The 25259-nt window shown below is 43.9% G+C and overlaps 1 protein-coding gene across 1 annotated transcript; it reads left to right on the top strand.

The window, feature by feature from the left end:
- The first annotated feature begins 196 nt into the window (after nt 1-196).
- LOC127574601 (enhancer of rudimentary homolog) lies at nt 197-23573 on the top strand. Its single transcript, XM_052023742.1, has 4 exons — nt 197-320; nt 8277-8364; nt 12793-12913; nt 22986-23573. Exons 1-4 carry the CDS (start codon nt 318-320, stop codon nt 23086-23088), a joined length of 315 nt encoding a protein of 104 aa, XP_051879702.1. The 5' UTR covers nt 197-317; the 3' UTR covers nt 23089-23573.
- Nucleotides 23574-25259: the final 1686 nt, after the last annotated feature.

Below are 25259 nucleotides of genomic sequence, written 5' to 3'. Positions count from 1 at the left end.
TTAAAACAAATGGCAATTTTAAACATCTGGGCATTTATTAGTTGAGATCTTTTTTAAAAATAATCCTTGCCCCTCACAAGGATGGCGGCGGCTGCCGTTAGCATTGGCCGATATAAGAGACTGCGGGTCGTGAACTGTCGGCCCTTCGGGTGTTGGTGTGTCTGCGGAGGGAGGGGGGGAGCTGCAGTTAGCGGCGATCTCTGGGGGGAAGGGAGTGGAGCTGCTGGTTGCTGTGCCCCGCACAAAGATGGTGGAGGAGAGGGGCGGGAGAGCGGCATCGGCGCGCTGTCCGGTCCCGGGTGCTTCAAGGCTTCAACATGGTGAGAGGGTGGTGGAGGGAGGGAGGGAGAGTGACGCTCAAGCCGCCCGCCCGCTTTCAGCGGGTAACTGAGTGTTGTCAATGAGGGAGGGACAAGAGGAAAGTGCCTCTTGGGTTTGTTGCACTTGTCATAGAATTATCCGCCAACAATAGGGGGATGTTCAGTAGTCGGGTATTTATGCTTTCTTCTTGGACAAAAAAAAGTGTGCTTAATGAAGTAGTGGAGTTTGTAGTTGTTAAAGAGAAGTTTAAAATAAACCGAGTTTACTGTTTTGCAAAATTCACGGCGAGTATTCGGAAGAAAACTAACCGAAGGTTTTGTTTTTGCATGTTCGAGCGTTGGTTTATTCACGATAGACTTCCTGTTGAGTTGTTTGGTGGGTGTCAAGTCGACTTTATTGTCACGTGTACAAGGACGGTGAGATACAGGTACAATGAAAAACTTGCATGAAAACTTGGGTTTCATGGAAAAAGACTTATTATTGTCACATGTACCGAGATGCAGTGAAAACTTGGTTTTCCATGCCACCCATACAGATCATTTCAAAACATCAGTCCATCAGAGTAGTACAAAGGGAAAAGCAATAGCAGAATGCAATATTCAAACAGAGAAAGTATTGTGCGGGGAGACAATAAGGTGCAAGGCCATGACAAGGTAGATTGTGATATCAGCAGTTCATGTTTATCGTACAACAGGTCCATTCAAGAATCTTATAACAGCAGGATAAAAGCTGTCCTTAAGGGTGGTGGTGCATGTTTTCAAGCTTTTCATTCATTAGCCAGGGGTTCAATGGCGTGGGATGTGGATTTGTCTGTTTTCCTTTAGATGTAATGATATGGAAACTTGTAGGGCTGAATCTAATGAAAGCCAACTTGTGGTTTTTGAGATAATTCAAGCAGTATGGTTTTTAGAGCTGATGGGATTTCATGTCTACAGTGGCAGGTCATAAAGGTTGTCATTTTTGAAGTAGTACCTTGTGGAATCCCACAAAATCTGGTGATTGGGCCTCAGCTATTTAGAATCTAAATCAGTGCCTTGCATAACTAACTGGCAGAATAAAGATATATGGGGATTTAAGGCATGGGGATGATTGCTACAAAGAGATATGGTTTACGTAATGAAGTGTCAGATGGTAAATGTACAGCTCAGGAGGAGGCCATTTGGCCCATTGTGTCAGCCTAATCCCATCTTCCAATTCTGAGTCCGTAGCCTCGCAGGCCACAGAATCTCTTAATGTAGAAGTGAGACCCTTTGAACCAACGAGTCTGTGCAGAGCATGAAACACCCTTTATGCTAATCCTGTTTTATTCTTCCTGCACTCCCCCAGGTTCTATCGCTCACCCACACACTAGAGGCAAATTGCAGTGGCCAAGTAACCCACCTACCTGCACGTCGTTGGGATGTGGGAGGAAATCATAATGGGGAGAATGTGTAAACTCCATGGACATTGTTGGAGGTTAGGATTGAACTTGGGCCACTGGAGCAGTGAGCCAACAGTTGTGTCACTGTGCTGTTCAAGGACACTTCCAAATGTTATTAAAATGTGATGGGGGTTTCTTCTAACACCCAGGCAGTGAACTCCAGGCCCTCACCACCATCTGAAAGAAACTACTTGATCATATTTTCCCTCTAATTCTTCTACCAATTACTTTAATTTTCTGACTCTTCTGTTAAGAGTGACAGGCCATTCCTACTCATTCCTTCTAAGCCTTTCATCATCTCTACACCTCAAGTGAGATTCCCTTAATCCTCATTGTTCTAAAGAAAACAGCACCATCCTATTCAGTCATTCTACATAGCCACAGTGTTCCAGTTCTTGCAATGTCTTTGTAAATCTCCTCTCCATCTCCTCCAATGCAATCACATCTTTTCTGTAATGTGGTGACCGGAACTGTGTACTGTATTCAATCTGTGACTTAACTAATGTGTATGTTCTAGTATAATTTTCTAGTCTTGTATTGAATGTCTTGGCTAATAAAGGAAAGTATCCCGTCTTTTTAATTACTTTAATGACCTGTCCTGCTACCTGTAAGGATTAGTGTATGTACTGTCCAAGATCCCTTTGTTCCTCCACACTATTTAACATCCTGCCATTTATTGTCTATTCCCTGAACATGTTGCACATCTCCTAACTATTATCCTGCACCTCTGGATTAAATTCCATTTGCCACTTTTCTTCCCATTTGATCAGGACCTGTATACCTTCCTGAGCTGAAAGCTTTTCTTCCCACTCTGTCAACCACATGGCCAATTTTTGTAACATCTGCTGATATTTTTATTATGTCCCATACATGTTGATCTAAATCATTAATCCATATTGCAGAAAGCAAGGAACCAAGTACGAGCCCAATGGAACCCCACAAGTAATAGTCTCCCAGTCAGAAAAATACCCATCAGCCATTGCCTCTGCTTCCTGTCACTAGGCCAATTTTGGATCGAATTTGCCACTCTCCCTTAAATCCCATGAACTTTTGACTTTTTTTTCCCTCGACCTATCATTTGGGACCTTGTCAAGAGCCTTGCTAAAATCCACATAGACGCCATCAAATGCACTGCCATCATCATCTCTCCTTGTCACCTTCTGAAAGCATTCAACTTCATCAGACACAACCTTCTTTTAATAAATCTGTGATGACTGTCCTTGATTAATCTGTACCTTTCTAACTGAAGTTTTATAGTTTCCCTTAAAATAGGTTGCAATAGTTTGCCCATCATTGAAGTTTAACTAGCTTCTAATTAGTTAGATTATCCATACGTCCCTTGGTATCTCTGGTACCACTTCCGTAACCAGAGAGGACTGAAAAGTTGTAGAAAGAGCCTTTGTTTCCTCTCCTAGTTCTTTTAAATTTCAGCCTAGAGCAAAAACTAGAACACTGGAGGAACTCAGCAGGTCAAGCAGCATCTGTGGAGGGAAATGGACAGTCGACGTCAAGATACTTCATCTGGACTGGAAAGAGTAGAGGGGAGATGGCCAGTATGAAAAGGTGAGAGGAAAGGGGTGGAGCAAGAGCTGGCAGGTGATAGGTAAATGCAGGTGTGGGGTGTTGATAGGCAGATGGAGAAGGGAAGAGTGGAAATTGTGATAGAAGCTGGGAGGTATAGGTGGAGGCAACAAAGGACTGAAGATGATGGAAGCTGATAAGGGAGGTGGGGAGGGCAGATGGGAACAGTGGGGGGAGGGGACCCAGTGGGAAGAGTGTGAGGGTGATGGGCAGATGGAGTGGGAAAAGAAACGGTGATGGGGGCTGGGGTGGGTGTGTGTAGAAGGAACTGGGTAGATAGAAGGACAGAGGGGGAAGCAGGCTACCTATAATTTCCCTGCACAGATGCTGCCTGACCTGCTAAGTTCCTCCTGCAGTTTTTTTTGCTCCAGATTCCAATATCTGCAGTCTGTCGTGCGTCCATAAACTTCAGCCTGATCTGATGACTTGTGCATTATCAAGGATGCTAAAATCTTTAATAATTTTTTTAAACCATGTTTATTCTATCTCATGTTTCGCACTTAAGTGCAACATTGGCATCATCCCCCTTTTGTTTTGAAGACTGTTGTTTAGTATTCATTAAGAATCTCATTCTTATCCTCACCCTTGTTTGTCCCTTAGTTATGCTCTTCCTCTTTATGAAGGTATGTGATGGATTTGGGTTTTGTTTAATCTTACCTGTCAGTATCTTTTCATACTGTCACTTTACTAATTTCCCTTTTGCTATCACTCTACACTTCCAGATGAAGTACCCTGCAGAGAAATACAAATTTTCTACTTTGTTATATATTTTTAAAAAAACTTATAGAAGCCTAAAACTAATAAATGTAATAAATATTTTACTACATTTATGGAGGAATTTAAGATAGAGGGATATGTGGGAGGAAGGGGTTAGATAGTCTTAGGAGTGGTTTGAAGGTCAGCACAACATGGTGGGCTGAAGGGCCTGTATTGTTCTATAGTTAGTATGCAGAGGGATTTGGGGCATTGCGCACAAATGATAGAAGTTTACAAGTAGGTATTGCATGTAGGAAGGCAAGTAGTACGTAGGACCTTAATGCAAGGAAGTTGATATACAAAAAATGAGGCAGTGATGCTACAACTCTACAAGGCTTTGCTGAGACAGCAGCTGGAGTTTTGACCTTCTTGCTTGAAGGAAGAATGTACCTGCCTTAAGGACATGCTTCATGAATTCCTGGAATGAGGAAGCTGTCCAATTAAAATAGATAAGATCGGTCTGTTTTCTCTGGTCATTGGAAGAATGAGGGGTCATCCCATTGAAAACTATAAAGTTCTTAGAGGCCTGACAGAGTAGATTCTGTGAAATCTTTCTCCTGCCTGAAGGAGAACTTAGGAGTCATACTCTCAGGATAAGAGTTTTTAAATCTCTCTTGGATGTGTATATTGCCGGCAAGGTCAGGATTTGACGCACAACCTGTTATTGGCTTTTCAGAAGGAGCTGCCTTCCTGAACCATTGCAGTACTTCCAGTGAAGGCACTCCCTCAGTACTCCAGGATTTTGACTCCTGCGATGAAAGATCATCGAAGTATGACTAACCAGGATAGTATGTGACTTGGAGGGTAACTGTAAACTTGTAGTTGTTAATGTGGCCTCTAGCCTTTCAGGCAGGTCTAGGGTTTGGGAAGAGTGTTTGGCAAAGGCATGGTGAGTTGCTGCAGTGCTTTTTGTAGAAGTGCTACAATGATTTACTTTAATATTGTTCATAATTCATAACCGTAATTCTATTAGTTTTAAAATAGTTGTGAAGAAGGATACGACCAGTTCACAAGTTAAGGTCCTGAACTGGGGCAGAGCAAATTTTGGGGCCATCAGGCAGGATCTTGCAGAGGTTGACTGGGTGAGATTGTCTGCAGGGAAAGGATCGTCTGCCAAGTGGGAGGCCTTTAAAAGTGTGATGTCAAGAGTTCAGGGCCTGCATGTTCCTGTTAGGGTGAAGGGCAAGGCTGGTAGGTTTCAAGAACATTGACAAGAGATATTGAGGCTCTGGTTAAGAAAGAGGGAGGCATACACTGCACCTAAGCAATTGGGAACTAGTGAATTTCTTGATGACTGCAAGAAGTGTAGGAGCGCACTTAAGAGAGAAGTTACCAGGGCAAAAAGAGGATGAGAGGGATCTGGCAGGCAAGAAGAGGCAAAATCTCAAGAGATTCTATAGATATATTAATAGTAAAAGCATCACTAGGGAGAGAATAGGTCCCCTTAAAGATCACCATGGTGTGTGGAACCAAAGGAAATGGGAGAGATTTTTAATGAATATTTCTCTTCAGTTTTTACTGTGGAGAAAACGATGGAAGCAAAGCAAATAGGGGAAATGAGTGGTGATGTCTTGGACCACATATGAATTAGCAGGGGGAGGTACTGGAGGTACTGGAGGCCTTGAAGTGCATTAAGGCCTGACCTGGTGTATTCTTGGACCTTGGTGGGAAGCTGGCGAAGAAATTGCGGAGGCCTTTGCAGAGATTTTTGCTTCATCTCTGGCCATAGCTGAGGTTCCAGAGGACTGGAGAGTTGCTAAAGTGGTACCATTGTTTAAAAAGTGTGGCAAGAACAAGCCAGGAAACCACAGGCTGGTGAGTCTAATATCACTGGGACAGTCAGCACAGCTTTGTTTGTGGGAAGTTGTGTCTGACAAATCTCTTGGAGTTCTTTGAGGAGGTAACCAAGAGGGTAGATGAGGGTAGGGCAGTGGACTTTACCAAGGCCTTTGAAAAGGTTCCTCATGGCAGACTAGTTTGAAAGGTTAAATTGCATGGGATCCAGGGGGAGACAGCAGATTGGATTCACAATTGGCTCAGTGGTAGGAAGCAGAGGGTGACGGTCAAGGGTTTCTTTCCTCAGACTAGAGGCCTGTGTCCAGTGGTGTGCCACGGGTTAGTACTGAGACCTTTTTTTGTAATTTACATAAGCTATTTGATGTGAATATACAAGGCATGGTAAGTAGCTTTGCAGATGATACCTAAAATAGGTGGTGTTGTAGACAATGTAAAAGGTTATGAAAAATTACAGGGGGATCTTGATCAGCTAGGTAAATCTGGTAGGAGAGGGCAGTAGACCATAGAATAAAGCTTTCTCTTTCCCCTCCCCTGCCCTCACGACCTGCCCATCACCTCCCTCTGGTTCCCCACCTCCTTCCCTTTATTCCATGGCCTACTATCCTCTCCTATTGGATTCCTCCTTCAGCCCTTTGCCTCTTCCACCTGTCACCTCCCAGCTTCTCACATCATTCCCTTTCATCTCCCCTCCCCCCCTCACCTGGACTCACTTCTTACCTGCCAGCTTGTGCTCCTCCCCCCACCTTTTTATTCTGGCTTCTGCCCTCTTCCTTTTCAGTCCTGACAAAGGATCTCGGCCTGAGACGTCGACTGTTTATTTCCCTCCGTAGATGCTGCCTGACCTGCTGAGTTCCTCCAGAATTTTGTGTGTTGAATAGTGTCATTTTCTCTGGTTTATATTCCTGGAGCAGTCTCCTCTGCCCTTGTAATATGTGCGTTCAGGCATACTTTCCTAATAGGGAGGCTCGAGCTGTCTGGCCATCAGGCATTCTCATTTGCCCAGTACCTGAAGGAAACTCGTTCTGCCATTCATAGGAATGAGCGTGTGTACATTTGTCGGACTTTTGAATTTATGGGAGCTCACTCTCATGTACAGGTGTATAAGTCAGGCATCTGTAACCCAGGCACAGCCTGTGCATGTATTGGGTGGGGAAACGGAGTTGATATCAACATTCAGTGGTGACATGGAATGCCAGGCATTCTTTAGCCTGGAGCTGCTGTCATGAGGTACTGTGGCATTGCTGTTGGGGATGAGCTTGTCTCCACCCCTTTGCTATAATGTAAATGCAGTAAAAGTGGTGGGGAGATATGGTGCTACCAAGATCTTGCCATTCAAATTTTCATTTGTTCTCAATAATGCCCCAGGGTATCCACATTTTTGGATGATTTTCATCCAAATTTGAAGGTTGTGTACTTGCCACCGAACACAACTGCTGTCCTCCAGCCAATGGATCAAGGTGTAATTACATCTTTTAAAGTATTTTATCTCTGTAAGACATTATCTCAAGCTATTAAAATAACTGATGCAGCAGAAAGCAATACTTCCAAGGTAATTTTGGGACATGGCTTTAGGGTGAAAGGGGAAAGGTTTAGGGGGAACATTAGAGGGAACTTCTTCATTCAAAGAGTGGTGGGAGTGTGGAATGGGCTGCCATCTGATGTGGTAAATGCGGGCTTGCTCTTAAATGTTAAGAGTAAATTGGATAGATACATGGACGAGAGAGGTCTGGAGGGGTATGGGCTGGGGGCAGGTAAATGGGACGAGCAGAATAATGTTTTGGCACAGACTAGAAGGGCCAAATGGCCTGTTTTCTGTACTGTAGTTTTCTATGGTTCTATCTACGATGCAATGAAGAATATTGCAGATGCTTGAGCTGATGTAAAGTAACACATATTAATGGTGTTTAGAGGAAACCTAGTTGTTTCAAATGTAAGTAGGGAAATAGCAAATCCACCAGTGTTTTTGTTAAAAGTGAGCATTTTTACATATGTAATAATATTTTTAAAATTTTTAATTAGTAACCAACAAATTTTGCAGTTGTAACTTGACAGTCTTTGAAGTGGGTTTAGAGTGTTGCAGCAAGGCTGTTAGTTCATCTCATTGTGCTTGTGCAGACTCTTTGCCCCCTAATGCTTTAAAATATCTCCTTATGAAGTATCTGTCCAATACTCTTTGATGCACTTTGAATATCGTCCTTAAATCTGATTCCAACAACTTTTCAAGCAGTACATTCCACGTTATAATAACACTGTTTAAAAATCAATAAAATTCTCCGTCTAATTTTAATTTGCATTGCAAATTTTAATTTTTTTGCTTCTCAGGTGGAAGAAGAGTGAGGGAACAAGAAGAGGATTAAACTGCAGAGCATTTAACATGATTCTTTTTGTTTTGTCTTCTCAGTCTCACACGATTTTGCTAGTTCAGCCCACCAAGAGGCCTGAAGGGAGAACATATGCTGATTATGAGTCAGTAAATGAATGTATGGAAGGTGAGTTCTCCTCCACTGTTTTGACAGCCTTGCTTAAGTGAACCTACATTTCTGTTTCTGCATTTTGTGATCTCTCTGCAACCCAATCAAGTACCTATATTGAAGTGTGGTCACGGTTGTATGAAATGCAACAGCCAATTTATGCACCACCAAGGTCCCACCCAAAGTAATTGGTTTATTATTGTTACATGTACTGAGGTACAGTGGAAAAAAAAACTTTTTTTGCATGCCATCCATACAGATCATTTCACATCCATCAGAACATTGAGGTAGTATAAGGGAAAAGCAATAACAGAATGCAGAATATAGTGTTATGGTGACAGAAAGTGCAGTCCCGGTAGACAATAAGGTGCAAGGCCGTGACGAGGTAGATTGTGAGGTCAACAGTCCATTTTTTCGTACAAAAGGTCGGTTCAATAGTCTTACAACAGTGGGATAGAATCTGTCCTTGAGCCTGGTGGTATGTGTTTTCAGGCTTTTGTATCTTCTGTCTGATGGGAGGGGGGAAGAAGAGAGAATGTCTGGGGTGGGTGGGGTCTTTGATTATGTTGTCTGCTTTACGGAGGCAGTGAGAAGTGTAGACGGAGTCCATGAGGGGAGGCTGGTTTCCATGATGTGCTGAGTTGTGTCCACAACTCTCTGAAGCTTCTTGTGGGCTTGAGCAGAACAATTGCCATACCAAGTTGTGATGCATCCGAATAGGATGCTTTCTGTGGTGCATCTATAAAAGTTGGTGAGGATCAATGGGGACATGCTGAAGTACCTTGGCCTCCTAAGGGGGTAGAGGCGCTAGTGTGCTTTCTTGGCCTTGACGTCTTCGTGGTTGGACTAGGGCAGGCTATTGGTGAGATAGTGAGATAATGGGTGGAAATGTCAAATACTAGAGGGCATCAGTTCAAGGTGAGAGGGGCAAGTTTTTGTTTGTTTACAGAGTGGTAAGTGTCTGGAACATGCTGCCAGGCTGGTGGTGGAAGCAGCCATGATGGTGGCATTTAAGAGGCATTTCGACAGGTATATGAACAGGCAGGGAATGGAGGAATATAGACCATATGCAGGCAGATGGGATTAGTTTAATTTGGCATCGTGGTCAGCACAGACATGGTGGGCCAAAGGAGCTGTTCCTGTGCTGTTCTATGTTCTAATGACCTGATTCAGAAACAACGTTCTAATAACAGTAGCTGGTCATGAGGAGGAAATACACTCCTTGGAATAGTGCCATCATTATCTTCTAATGTCATATTCAGAAGATAGTGCTGCAACATCACAGAGGCTATCTGTGTGCTTCTGTCATCAGCCAACACCCTGCATTGGAACTGGAATCCGAAACCTCAATACTCTGAGACCACGAATGTTCCCTGTGAACCACAGCTGAGACTGAAGAAGAAACTGCAGCTTGCTTAGCATTTGGCTAGCATCTCTTGCTATGTCTTTGCCACTCCTGCCCAGTTGAATCTCTTAGATGTACACTTTAAAAAAAAAATCCCACCGCACTTTCGGTGGAACAGGAGAGTTCCCCAGCCAGTATTTATTAACTTCATCTTAATGGTTTTTAAAATCTGTGAAGGCAAAGGGATGGTTGATGTTTTGAGTCGAGACCCTGCATCAGGACTGAGCGTACAGAGTGGAGGTGACCAGTATAGAGAGGCAGGGGCTGGCAGGTGATGGGTGGAGGCAGGGGAGGGGAATGATGGGCAGATGGAGCCATATGGGGGAGGGATGGGGAGGAGTCAGGAGATAGTGGTCAGAGGGCGGTAGGTAGAGGCAGATAAGGGAGGAAAAAAGTGGGCAGATGGAGCCAAGTGGGGCAAGGGTGGAAAGTGATGTGGAGACGCATGCTGCAGATGCTGGAATCTGATAAGTAAGGAGGGTGATTAAGTGGAACAAGGGAGGGACGATGGGCAGATGGAAACTGGGGGGTGAATAGAAGACCCAGTGGATAAAAAGAGGTGTGGATGATAGCAGATGGAACCAGATTGGGGGGGGAGGGGGAGTGAACATGAGTGATGGGGGAGATGCTAGAAAAAGTGGATTGAGAGAAGATGAGATGTTTATTAGTCACGTGTACATCAAAACACACAGTGAAATGAGTCTTTTTGCGTTACTGAGAATGTGCTAGGGGCAGCCCGCGAGTGTCATCACTCTTCCGCCACCAACATAGCATGCCCGTAGTTCCTAACCCGTACGTCTTTGGAATGTGGGCGGAAACCAGAGCACCCGGAGGAAACCCACGCAGACACAGGGAGAACATACAGACTCCTTACAGACAGCGGCAGGAATTGAACCCGGGTCGCTCGCGCTGTAATAGCGTTAGCCTAACCGCTACACTACCAATCAGAAGGAAAAAGAACAGAGGGAGTGTGGATTAACTGAAAATGGGAAATTCAATGTTCCTACCATTGGGTTGTAGACTACCCAGGAGGAATGTGAGGTGTTGTTCTTTTGGTTTGCTTTTGGCCTCACTGTGGCAGTAGAGAAGGCTGAGGATGGACTGGTTGGTGAGGTAATGGGAAAGGGAGTTGAAATGGCAATGAGGGTGGCCGTTGCAGCTGGATCGCAGATATTCTGCAAAATGATAGCTTGGTCTTGCCAATGTAGAGGAGGCCACATTGAGAGCACCGAATGCAGTTGAAGGAGGCGCTTGTTTATGAGGAGGACTTTGCTCCCAGCCCAGTAGACATTGCAACTTTATCATGTTGGAATTCAATGTGGAATGCCAATATCATATTTTTTCTCTTTCACTGTAGTAGCAAAGATACGACTGAGTGGCTTACTGGGCCACTTTGGAAGGTATTTAAGAATCAACTACGTGGGGTGGGTCTGGAGTTATATATAGGCCAGACTGGGTAAGAATGGCAAGTTTCCTTCCCTGAGAAATATTAGTGAGCCAGATTAGTTCATGTAACAATCCAGTATGGTTGTGGACATTATTGCCATGAATAGTAGCTTGTTTCTGAGTTTCTAACTGAATTTAAGTTCCATCCCTGTGGTTGAATTTGAACTCTGGTGTCTGGATTGTTAGTCCACATCTCTGGATTACTGGTCTGATAACTTAACTACCACTCCACCACCATAAAGAAATGTTATGAGATAAAATAAATGGGTATAACTATGTGAAATAGATTTCACTCTAAGTGTGTGAAATTCACTTTGGACTTTACAAGTAGTCTGTCTAACCTTCTCAGTGTTGAAAGGCTAGTAACAGTGGAGGTCCAAAGGTCATTAACCTTTCTGATATTTCCTTATGACACAGAAGAAACCCATCGAGTCTATACCAGCTCTGAGCATTCTCATTAGTCCAATTCCCCCACTTATTTCCCTGCATCCTATTTTCCTCCAACTTTTCCCACCCCCAATTCGCCTGTCATCCACCTACAGGAGGGGCAATTTACAGTAGACAATTAACCAACTAGGTCTTTGGCATGTGGGAGGAAATGGGTACACCATGTGATCACAGGGAGAATGTAAAAATTCCACACAAACAATGCTGGAAGTCAGGATTGAACCCGGGTCATGAGCTATGAGACGGCTGCATTACCTACAACACCCAACATTTGATACAACACACACAAAATGCTGGAGAAATTCAGCAGGTCAGGCAGCATCTAGGGAGGGAAATGAACAGTTGACATTTCGGGCTGAGACCCTTCATCAGGACTGGAAAGAAAGAGGGCAGAAGCCAGAAAAAAAAAAGTGGGATGAGGAGGACCATGAGCTGGCAGTACTGAAAAGGCTTAGCACAACAAAAGGTCTTTCATCAGGGCAGGAAAGATTTAGCAATGTGTAAGCAAATACAAAGGGAGACTGGTGATGTTCCTATCCTACAGGGCTGCGAGTTCAGAGGATGGCTCCAACTTCAGGATACAGATAATACTGACTGGTGTGGCCTGGAATAGTGGCTTTAATTTGAATGCCATAAACCTATTCCTTTTAGTTTCCAGCACTCAAAACTCCAGGAGCAGTTAGTCACAAATTACTGAGCCAGTGGAGCTGTTGACTCTTAAATCTTGCTGGTTTTAATTAGCAGCTAGAGAATATTGAGTAGTTATTCCCCTTTTATATAGAAACAATTTCTTGCCTTGGATGCAGCCTGTCCCATAACCATGTAATAATCTGATGTAATCTCTGATTTTGTTTGGTGGGTAATTTGTGCTTTGAGATTGTACAAAGTAATTTGACAATGGTGCCAGTAATGTTGTTTTATTTAACTGGATATGCTGACTGCAAACAGATTTATTCTTTAAGTGTTCAGGACCAATACCTGAAGCCTTTCCTCTGCAGGTGCTGACAGACTTGAGGCAGATCTACAGCGTCTTGGACTCCAAGTTGAGGCATATTGCTGTAGAGTGGGATTTCAGTATGAAATGTTGCAGTCACAAAAGTTAAATCTTTTCTCTTTTCTCCCCCCTGCCCCCCAACACCACTTATTAGGTGTTTGTAAAATGTATGAAGAGCATTTGAAGCGAATGAACCCAAACAGTCCATCCATCACATATGATATAAGTCAGCTCTTTGATTTCATCGATGATTTGGCTGACCTCAGTTGCCTTGTGTGAGTATAATCCACTTAAGTTTGTTGCTGAAATTAACTATCAATAATAGTGCTATATTGTAAGCTGTTGCTTCTACACGTGGAGTGGCACTATGCTGATCTGTCCAGCTCTTGACTCGCAGAAGCACAAATCTGTACCGAGTGTGGTATGTTTAGCAGTTCCATAAGCTGTCACCAGGTGGTGAGCATGCTCTGCCTGTGGAAGTGATATTGGACCTATTCATACTGTTTTCTTCAATGCAATAGGATCCAGTTTAATTTGTTAGTTTACAGTGGCAGCCACGCTGTATCCTGATAGGATGAAGGCTGTTCTGAATATGGGATCCAGAGCTGCCATTGTGCCCCATGTTTGTGCTGTGACATTGTAACAGCATCTGTTGTGGATCTACAGACACGACAGATGCTGATTCTCCTTCACGACGTGACAGATTCCCTTCCCAGTGCATTAAAGCCCATGTGAGAGGCATGTTGCACTGCCTGATAAATTTTTTTTTGTGACTGTCATTATTCACTCCTGGTAGGATCACATATGCAACTTTTTCTCTGTAAATGGTTGGCATAGTGGCGCAGCTGGTAGAGCTGCTACCTCACTGCTCCAGACACCCGGCTTCAGCCCTGACCTTGGGTGCTGTCTGTGTGGATGTTCCACACAGATGTTTCATGTTGTCCCTGTGACTGCATGGGTTTCCCCCAGGTAACCTGGTGTCCTCTGGATTAATTGGCTGCTGTATATTGCCCCTAGTGTGTGGGTGAGTGGAATAATCTGGGGGAGATGATGAGAACATGGGGAGAATGAGAAAATAGAATTAGTATAGAATTGGAGTAAGTGGATGGGCCAAAGGCTGTGTGAATCTACACTCCATGGACATGGCCACTACACTCATAGTGTTTGAGCAGTAGCCTGCAGAAAGCACACAACTCCTCCTTTAGCTCCACCTTGTCACTTCTGCCACTACACAGTCTCAGCACGACCTCACAAAATTCATGTGTGTGTGCTTCAGTGACTGGCCCTAAACATCTTTGGGATGTCAAAATAGTGGGCAAGCATCAAAGGCGTGCAAGAAGATCTCAAGGAAAGGAGACTCCAGGTGTCCCACCTGATACAGGAAGAGTTTTCAGCCAAGCGTTTTCATGAGCAATGTGCTCCGGCATCTACAATTTCTTGTGTCTCATGTTCATGTTCACTATTTTGCCTTCCTGCTACATAAAACAACATGCAATTTGCAGAGGGCTAACTGATTCTCCACCAACATGATCAGACCAAAGGTCTGCAGTCTGTGACATTTAAACAGCTTAACGGTTGAGGAAGGCTTTTAGAACAAGCCCATCCTCAGCGATGGTGGTGCTCAATGTGGGAATTTAAGATAAGGCTAAAGCATTTGCAACCATGTTCAGCCAGAAGTACTGAGTGGATGATTCGCCTCAACCTCATGAGATCCTCCTCATCATAGAAGCCTGTCTTCAGCCAATTTGATTCACTCTGTGGGTTATCTCAAAAGAGCTGAGGGCACGAGATATAGCTAACACAGTAGGACTGGTCAACACTGGATGTAGTACAGAAGACCTGTGCTCCATAACTAGCCATGCCTCTAGCCTAGCTGTTCCAGTTACTGGTATCTGCCCAACAATGTGGAAAATTGCTCAGGCATATCCTGTTCATGAAAAGCACAGCAGATCCAGTCTGGCTAATTACCACCCAATCAATCTACCAGCAGGCATCAGAAAGTGATGGAAAGTATTATCAACAGTGTTATCAGGCAGCACATACTCAAGTAACCTGCTCAGGATGGGTTTTGCCAGGACCACTCTACTCCAGACCTCATCGAAACCTTCGTCCGCACACTGACCATAGTGTTGAATTCCAAAGGTAAAGTGAGAGTTGACCGCCTTTGTCATTAGTGCAGCATTTGTCTAATTGTGGCATCAAGGAGCCCTGGTAAAACTAGTCAGTGGGCATCAAAGGGAAAGCATGGAGATGTTCCTTACACAAAATGTTCATTGGAAGGCAGTTATCCCAAGACATCTCTGCAAGAGTTCCTCAAGACAGGTCCAACCATCTTCAGCTGATTCCTCAATGTCCTTCCTTCAATCATAAGCTGACAAATGGGGATGTTCACTGATGACTACATAATGTTCAGTTCCATTCACAATACCTCAGCCCATGTAATGGCCTGTGTTTGCAAAGAGGAAGAAAACATTTAGGCATAGGCTGATAAGTGGCAAGTAACATTTTGCACTAATAGGTAACAAGCAATGACCGTCTGCAATAAGAGAGTCTAACCCCTTAACCCTGATATTCCATGGCATCTTTAGGTTGGTGGTATTTACAGGTCAGGGATCGGTATGTTATGATGAGTGACTCCACTCCTGAGACCGTGTCTCTCCACAAGGCATAAATTAGGAGCATAACAAAATACTTTCCACTTGCCTGGTTGAGCGCAGGTCCAAATTTTCTCAAGAAGCTCTACCTTCCAGGACAAAGCAGCCCACTTGATTGGAACCCTATCCAGCACCCTAAAATAGTCATTCCTTCCACCAACAGTGCACCATGGCTTCAGTGTGCATGATCAACAAACTCCACTGCAGTTACTCATCCAATTTACTCTGACAGCATCTCCCAAACCTGCCACTTCTACTTCCCTGGTCCTTATTGTTGGTAGATGCCTGGGAGCACCATCACCTGCAGGTTCCCCTCCAAGGTGCGCCCCATCCTGACTGGGAAATGTATTGCCATTCCTTCACTGCTGCTGGGTCTAAATCCTGGAATTCCCTACCCAGCACCTTTACCAGAAGAACTGCAGTGGTTCAAGATTGTGGTCACTGCAACCTTCTCAAGGTCAATAGGGGCTCACAAACACCTCACACTTGTCCAAATTAAATTCCATTTGCCATTCCTCGGTCCACTTACCCAGCTGATTAAAATCCCCCTAATTCCTGATGATCATCTTCACTGTCTACAACACCACCTATACAGAATGTGCATGCTCATTTGCAACATAGGTGGCTTCCAAAAGGACACAGCTTAATGGGCTGATTGTGATGCTTGGTCCATCCATTAATGACCCTGAGCTCTTCATGAACAAAATAGGGCTACTGCTCCCTCAATGTCCAGCCAACAGTCAACCACAGGAAGCTAATGACACCTTCCCAAGGACTCCTTCCAACTTCAGTCTAACCTGCACCTGTATTCCAGGGGAGAATCATCTGTATGGATAGATAGTTGGATGGTTATCCTCTCCAGATGTGAAAAGGAGCCTTAAGTTTCATGCCCAGCAAAGATGCAGTGAGGGCTGTGCCAAATACACAGCCAGTGGAGAATTCTGTAGGCATTTGAAGATGAGATTCACTCTCTTCACTGGGCAGTCTGCAGTAGTTGCCTAACCAGGTCTCTTAACTTGTTATTTGGGGCCCTGCTTCAACTATAAATGAAGCAGGGCCCTTGGTGGTGGATGTGCAAGAGGAGGGGGAGAACTCCTTGGAAGGGAGGAAGAGCCTGGGCCCACAACCTTGACAATTCCTCCCCACCCACCAACTCCCCGCAGATGCTGCTTGGCCTGCTGAGTGCCTTCAGCAGATTGTGTGTTGCTCCAGATTCTAGCTCCTGCAGTGTTCCTGTGTCCCCACTGAGCGTCTCAGCCCACCAGGTGACAAACATCCCTGCGTCTCCCCACGCCAAACCTAGAATTACTAGCCTCAGAGTTAGAGGTAAATAATTTGAATTTATCGAGTCTTGATTGAATTGCTTTCCAAAACGCATGGTCACCCATTTTCATCTGCAATTAAAATTGTAGTAAATGAAGTCTTATCGCACAGTTGTATCTTCTTTCAAAGTTCTTACCTCATTCACTGAAACCACCAACATCCATAGAGGTCCTGGCGGTAACATTTATCTTGTACAAACGCCTCATCATGTAGAAGAACTCCTAGATCTTATTTTAATATTTAGAATTCCCCAAGCACAATATTCAAACAGTCTTCAAAGATTTGGGCTCAAAACTAACTCATAAAGATCCTTCCCACAAACTCTCAGCCATTTTCTTATAATGTGACAATGGCACCTGCATTGCTGGTTACTGTACTGCCATAACTATTACAGTGCAACAGTGTTCTTTAATTTACTAATTTTACAGAACCTGGGCATTCGCTGGCAAGGCCATCTGTTACTGCCCATCCTTAATTGCCCTTGAGACTGTGGTGGTGAGCTGCCTTCTTGAACTGCTGCTGTCCTTCTGGTGAAGGTGCTTACGTAAATGCTGTTGAAGAGGGAGTTCTAGGATTTGGATGATGATGCTGAACCACAAGATATTGTTAGGTCAGGGTGGTGTGTGCGTGTGGTGGTGGTATTCCCATGCATTCACTGGCCTTATCCTTTGTGGTAGAAGTTGCAGATTTGGGAGGTGCTTTCAGAGTAGCCTGGGTGAACAACTGCAGTGCATCTTATGGATGCTGCACACTGCAGCCACTATGCACCAGCAGTGCTTAAGGTGGTGGAAGAGATGCTCATCAAGCAGGCTGCTTTGTCCTGGAGAGTATCAAGCTTCTAGAGTTATTGGAGCTGCACGTTATCCATCATGCTCCTGACTTGTGCCTTGTCAATCGTGGAAAGGCTTTGGGGTGTCAGGAGGGTACCCAGCCTCTGACCCATCCCTAAATGGCTGGTCTCGTTGAGTTTCTGTACAATGGTGATCCCCAGAACATGAGTGGTGGGAACTCAGCAAAGGTAATATCATTATGCGATCATCAACAGACATCCCCACTTCTGACTTTATGATGGAAACAAGGTTATTGACAAAGCAGCTGAAGATGGTTGGGCCCAGGATACTGCCCTGTGGAATTCCTGCAATGATGTCCTGGGGCTGGGATAACTGTCCTCAAAGAGCCACAACCATCTTCCTTTGGCACAGTATGACTCCATCCACTGGAGTGTTTTCCTTTTGTCTATTAATTTCAAGTTTTACTAGCACAATTTGATGCCTCAGTTGGTCAAATACTCTCTTAATGTCAAAGGCAGTAACTTTCACCTTGCCTGTGGACTTCAGCTCTTTGATCCATGTTGGACCCAACTGTGATGAGGTCTGAAGCTGTTTGGGTCGATGCCAGTGTTGTAACTAGTGGAACAGCTTGGCTAGAGGCACAGCGAGTTCTGGAGCACAGGTCTTCAGTACTACAACTGGGATGTAGTCTCATCCCACAGCCTTTGCTGTATCCAGTGCTCTCTGCTGTTTCTCAATTATCATGTTGAGTGGATCAAATTGGCTAGAGATTGTTATAATCAAATTAGCTGTGGTGATTAAAAAAAAACTCTGAAGCTGGGACAGATCACACTACTGCCTGAACATAGTTGCGAATGCTTCAGAGGATATGGGGCTAGAGGAGGCCTCTTTTGCTCCAGGGAAAACGGTCCCAGCCTATCCTTACAACTCCTCCTCCAATCCCATTAACATCCTTGTGCATCTTTTCTGCACCCTTCCCAGCTTAATGGCATCCTTTCTATAGCTGGGCAGCCAGAACTGCACTCAATACTCCAACAAGTGTGGTCTCACTAGTGACTTGTACAGTGACACGAACAGAAACCTCATCAAGCAGTACTTGGACATGCACTTGAAGAGCTGTGACCTGCAGAACTACCAACCCTGTGTTGTCTTTTTTTGACTGGCACAGGACACAATGGGCAAATAGACTATGTTGTAAATTTTCTATGATCTTTTGTTTGAAATCTGTTCTCTTAAAAACCCTGCTGTTGATCCAATTCTAAATAATTAAGTAAAAGACTGTTTTACCATCTACTAGAGATATGAATGCTGAGCTAAACGTTCCTTCACTCACACCGTACTTTGGAATTTACCAAGCAGATTTGGCTTTAGGTGTTTAGAAAAAGTCACTCTGTGCAGATAAGTTACTCTGGTCATAATGTTGCAATCTGATCCAAAATCTACTCAAAGTTGCCTCCTTATTGTGATTTGATTGAGTGAATTGGTCTTTTTTAAAAAAAGATTGTGAGTTTAACTCTTTACCTGTCAAACCATTTTGACTGGGGCTGTATTGCACAGTGACATCTCACTGCCCATGGCTCTGCACATGGGGAAACCCAAACTATGAAAGGTCAATACAAGATGCTTGCTAATAAACCCAATGGGGAATCCAGTGTGTTACTGGAGGGGTGGTTAAACTCTGGAACTTGCTTTGATATTAAGTAGTTATTTGAGATTCCATAGATGCATTTAAGGGGAAGCTCACCTACCACATGATCCACTTATAAAGGAGAAGGGAAGGGTTAAATCCATGTGTGGATCATTAACATTGACATAGACCAGTTGAGCAGAATGATCTATCTCTGTGCTGCTCTGTTCTGGAGTTCTGCATACTGTTGCTGAGGCACATCCATGGAATTGGTTATTTACCAGAAGGTGGCCCATTTCTTTGGATGACTGAGACCAGTTTTTACTTTTCTCCCTGAAGCCCAACTGGATTTGGAGCACAGTTGGAAATTCAAAGTGTATATTTTCCCAATTTTGTTATGGGAACCTACAGCTGACTTCAGTCTAATCCTGATTGGCTTTAATCCAATGAATTTACACTTGGCAATTTTCCCCAGTAAGACAACTGAATTGACTCAATAAGAGAGGAGAAGCTGGTGGCTACTTCCAAACTGCAAATCAGTTGTGATTGAAGCTTTTTGTAAGGGTCTGCGGAAGTGTAATTGATTCCCAATCATCTGCTGATAGCAGGATCCTGAGTCTGACCAGGGCTGCTGGGAGCTCCCCAAGATGCATGTCTGTGATAAATAAAAGCAAGGTGCGATTGCTCAAACACAAGGGCTAGCAAATGCACGGCTGCTGCTAGTCTCCCTCACAAAATAACCCCCATTTGCTCATCCTAATTTTGCCCTCCCCATCACCAAAAGCCAGATCTGCCAACGGTTGTTATAGCAACCATCTCCCTACAACTTCTACAATTCAGCATACCAACCAGCTATAGCCAATGAGGTAGAAAGGTGCAGGGTATGCAGAGAGATCTTATCATCCATGATAAGTTATCACCACACTCTTGCAGTCAGGTACTATAGGTTTTTACTATAGGTTCTCTGGATAGGCACTTTGATTGCTACTTTGCCTACTTTCATTGTAATGAATCTGGGAGAACAGGATCTCCAGCCAGTCCACCACCTCGAGGGCAACAAAAGATGGGGAATAAATGCCAGTCTTTATAATGAGAATAATGTGCTTAAAAAATGAGTCACAAGGCTAGGGCAAGGGCCCCTGTGTATATTGAATTGCTGCATTCATTAACTTAAATAGCTTGGTAGCATCCTTGCCTGGGTCTGATTGTGAGCTCAACCTTCACTCCAGCAATTTGAGCTGCAAATCAAGGACAAGGTTCCCAGTGCTGCTACTCAAAGTTGAGTTTATTGTCATATGCACAATACATGATGCACAGGCGCAATGGAAAAACTTGCAGCAGCAGCACAGACACATAGCATCATATAAGCAGCATTCACAAGAAAAACAAATTAAACAAAAGTGTGTTATCTGTGGGATGAGATATCAAACCACAGCCTACATTCACTTACTTGTACCAAACAGATCCTATTGCAACATTCAGAAAAAAGGAAGAGCATTATTTAGTGTCCTGATGAACATTTCGCCATCAAAAAGTACCATAGGTTTTTTTACTTACCATTTTCAAATAGCTGTCTGTGAGACCTTACAAACTGTGTCCAGATGTTGTGAAAGTTGCTATATAAATATGTCTATTAAATAATTTGTTGCATGTGTTTCTTGAATTGGCTGGTTTCCTGTAAACAATTGCTTGGCTGTTGTTTCCTGTTCCATGCCTGCCACTCCCACCCCTTGCTGGCTGGCTGTAGTCAGTGAAAAATTGCCTAAGTCTCTCTCTCTTGGCTTCCGCCAGCAGATTTTTCCTAATGTTCCTTCTGCAGAGTTTTTCTTTTAAATCATTTTGGTGAAATATTCTTTCTAATCTTCCTGCCTGCTGTATGAAAGAATTTTATATCTGACTACAATAACTTAACAGACCTCACTTGAAGACTTGTAGATATGATTCCCTCTGCTGGTTTGAAGGACTTAGTGAATGTGCATGTATGCAGGAGATAACTGTTCAAATGCAAGTTTCAAATTCAAAGTATTTGGAGAAAGTTGCTATGTTTTCAGCTGCCACCTTACCAGTCCTGGTGTGCACATGAATCCAGTCTTTGACCAATGTAGTTGACTCTTAACTATTCTGTAAAGTTGTCTAGGATGCCTGTTGGTCATTGTACCAAGCTACTCAAACTTCAAGTCAACTACCACCACCTAGGAGTAACCAGGCATGGGCAGTGCGTGCTGGCTTTGTTACTGGGCTGACCCCTGCTTATAACATTCCACTGACATTCTTAGCAAAGGAACAAAACTGACCTGTCAGAACAATCAACATATTGTTTCAAGAGATGCACTGAATAAATTCTGCCCCATATAAGCCCTGGCACGAAGGGAGTCCCTGTTGATATTGGGGAAGTTAAAATCACCCAGTACAAATAACCCCATTGTTTTAACATATTTCCATGATCTTCATTTACATTACAATCACACAGTCACCATTTAATGATGTCCTTTGGTTTATTGAAGCTGGAAAGGGTGCAGAAAAGATTCACAAGCATGTTACTGGGACTGGAGGGCTTGAGTTATAAGGAGAAACTGGATAGACTGGGGCTTTTCTCCTTGAAGCATAGAAGGTTGAGGGATGACCTTGTAGATGTATGTAAAATCATGAGGGGCAAAGATAAGGTAGATGGTCACAGTCTCTTTCCAAAATAGCAGAGTCTAAGATTAGGTGGGATCTGAGGGGCAAGATTTACCACACAGGGTGGTGAGTACATGGAATAAGCTGCCAAGAGGCAGCCGTAGAGGTGGGTACAATTACAACATTTAAATGATATTTAGATAGATACACGTATAGAAAAAGTTTAGAGGGATATGGACCAAATGAAGACAAATAGGACTAGCTCAGAAGGACACCTTCATCAGCGTGGACAAGTTGGACTGAAGGGCCTGTTTCCATGATCTATAACTATGAATCTATAATCATAATTCCCAGAAGGTCACAGACTAAGGCCAATTTTGTTCACCTTCGGCCATCTTTTGTGATCACGATAACAGTTGTTGACTAATCATGTCAACCTCTTAACAGGCTCAGATTTGAGATGAGGAAAATCCTTTTGATGGAGTCTTGGAAGCCAGGGCTCTGAAGTTACCTGTTCCTCCCAAATTTTATGTACTTGCCAGAGGTCAGCTGAAACTTGGGCAGCTTCTCTCTAATTGAATCTTCCTTCCTCTAGGTTGTGGGGTGGAACAATAAACTGAGGTCCTAAGTGTGGTCACCCCAGTGTTTTCTAGTTAGATATGGACCTTACCACATCCCAGCATAGATAGAAGAGTCTCTGGGCCTGTGCTTGATGGAGTTCAGAAGAATGAGGGGGGAGCTCATTGAAACCTACCAGATACTGAAAGGCCTGGATAGAGTGGACAAGGAGAGGATGTTTCCTGTTATATTAGAGTCTAGGATCTGAGGGCACAGCCTCAGAATAAAGGGATGCCCCTTTAATGCTGAGATGAGGAGGAATTTCTTCAGCCAGAAGGTGGTGAATCTGTGGAATTCATTGTCACAGAGGGCAGTGGAGGCCAAGTCATTGGGTGTATTTAAGGCAGAGATTGATGGGTTCTTGATTGGTAAGGGGGTTAAGGGAAGAAGTTGGTAGAATGGGGTTTTTAAAAAAAAATCAGCCATGATTGAATGGTGGAGCAGACTCGATGGGCTGGATGGCCTGATTCTGCTTCTGTATCTTATGGTCTTGTAGTACAGCACAGGAACAAGCCCTTCAGCCCACCATGTCTGCGCAGACCATGATGCCAATCCATGATGCAATTGTTTTATTCAGGGCTATTGAACACGGACAATGGACCCAGATGTCTTTCATGTACAACTTGAAACTTCAGTCATTTGACAGAAAGCATCATTGACGAAATCTATCTTGTTCTTTCTTTTCAATTCTCCCTGCATCATCCCTATCCTGTAGTTATCGAGCAGATACTCAGACATACCAACCCTACAACAAGGACTGGATCAAGGAGAAAATTTATGTCCTGCTGCGAAGACAGGCCCAGCAATCAGGAAAATAAGTGGAGCCCAGTCCCTGTGTTGAAATGAGCTGGTGCAGGTGGTTATACAGAAAGCACATCTGGAGTACACAGAGCTGTGAGCCCTCACTCTACAGGAGACTTGAACAGTGTTGCACAGCATCAGAATACACCTTTAGTGAATAAAAATCCTACTTTTCATACTGACCTGTAGTAGATGTTAGACGGTGGTTTCAAGTGCAGTTTTGAATTTTCAGTGACCATTGCAAGCAGCATATAATGACATACTCTGCATTTAGTTAGTGGATACCTCGAAGGCTTGCTTTTGGATGCCTCGTCTTAACTTGCTGCTACTGTGTTTCCAGTCCATGGTGTTTTGTTGTAAACAAACAGAGTAAAGCAATTTGCACTGGCATTTTGGAAGAAGTGCATGAAATAACATAGGTTGAAGGGTTCTGTATGCTGTGTAGTGTAATTAATGCAACTTTTGTAAAGTTTGAGCAATAAAACTTGATGTTGTACCTTCAGTTTCATTTTTAATCCATTGAGTTGGCTGTGTGTGATGTCCCATAGTTGGTCTAGTTCCTGTTTGCCTGCGCCTCTCCAATAGAACAGTACAGCACCAGATAGGCCATTCGGCCCACGATGTTGTGCTGATCTTGATGCCAATTTATACTAAATGTCCTCCTGCTGTTATCATCCATATCCCTCCATTCCTTTCACATTCATGTGTCAATCTAAAGGCCTCTTAAACTCCACCAAACTGCCTGATTCCACGATTACCCTGGTAACCCATTCCAGGCACCTACCATTCTCTGCACAAAAAAAAACTTGCCCCTCACAATCACCTTTAAACTCTTCCTCCACCCACCTTAAAAGCATGTCCTCTGGTGTTTGACATTTCTACCCTATGCCTCAATTTTAGAAACCTGTCAGGTTTCCCCTCAGCCTCTGATACTAAGGAGAACAACCCAAGTTTGTCCAACTTGTCGTTGTAGCTCATACCCTCTAATCCAGGCAGCATCCTGGTAAACCTCTTCTGCACCTTTTCCACAATCTCCATATCCTTCCTATAATAGCGTAACCAGGACTACACAATACTCCCAAATATGGTCTGAATAAAGTTTTCTATAGCTGCAGCATGACTTCCTTGTTCTTATACTCAAAACCCCTACCAATGAAGGCAAACATTGCATACACCTTTACCACCTCAGCCACTTGCATAGCCACTTTCAGTGAATAATGGACCTGGACTCCAAGATCCCTCTGTACCTCAATGCTAGTGCAACACCTCACACTTGTCTGGATTAAACTCCATCTGCCATTTCTCTGCCCATATCTGTAACTGATCTATATCTCGCTGTATTCTTTGATAGTCCTTTACACTGTCCACAGCTCCACCAATCTTGGTGTCATCCGCAAACTTGCTGATCCACCCATCTACATTTTCATCCAAATCATTGATATACGGATGTCCCGGCACCAATCCTTGCAGAACACCACTGCTCATGGACCTCCAGCCAGAATAACAGCCTTCCACCCCTACTCTGTCTTCTATGGACAAGCCAGGTCTGAATCCAAACTTGCAATTCACCCCAGATCCCATGCATCTTTATCTTCTGAATCAACCTACCATAAGGGACCTTATCAAAAGCCCTGCTAAAGTCCATGGAGCTAACATTCACTGCCTTATCCTCATCAAGCACTATTGTCACCTCAAAAACCTCCCATTGCAAAATATGACCTGCCCCACACAAAGCCATGCTGACTGTCTCTAAGCAAGCTATGCCTTTCCAAATGCACACAAATCCTATCCCTCAGTATCCTCTCCAATAGCTTCTCTACCACTGATGTGAGGCTCACTGCCTATAATTACCTGGATTATCCATGTTTCCCTTCTTGAACAAAGGCACAACATTTGCTACTCTCCAGTCCTCCGGGACCTTGCCTGTTGCTAGTGAGGACACAAGTATCCTTGTCAAAATCCCAGCAATCTCCTCACTTCCTTCCTTCAATATTCTGGGATACATACCATCAGGCCCTAGGGACTTATCCACCTTAATGCTTTTCAGAAGACTCAGCATGACCTCCTCGATCTCAAAATGTCCCAGCACATTAGCATGCCCCACTCTGTTTTCACTATCCTCCAATTCCTTCTTGGTAAGTACACAAAGTACTCATTTAGTACCTTCACCACTTGCTCTGACTCCAAG

Source organism: Pristis pectinata, chromosome 1, assembly GCF_009764475.1.
Source record: "Pristis pectinata isolate sPriPec2 chromosome 1, sPriPec2.1.pri, whole genome shotgun sequence".
Lineage (NCBI taxonomy): Eukaryota > Metazoa > Chordata > Chondrichthyes > Rhinopristiformes > Pristidae > Pristis > Pristis pectinata.
The sequence above is the reverse complement of the archived record's forward strand: the minus strand, read 5'-3'. Positions and strand labels throughout refer to the sequence as shown.

What these genes read in the sequence shown, in the direction of transcription:
- LOC127574601 (XM_052023742.1), top strand. An exon ending in AGTAAATGAATGTATGGAAG is followed by an intron (nt 8,365 to 12,792) that starts GTGAGTTCTCCT and finishes ACCACTTATTAG; the next exon opens with GTGTTTGTAAAATGTATGAA. An exon ending in GCTGACCTCAGTTGCCTTGT is followed by an intron (nt 12,914 to 22,985) that starts GTGAGTATAATC and finishes CCTATCCTGTAG; the next exon opens with TTATCGAGCAGATACTCAGA.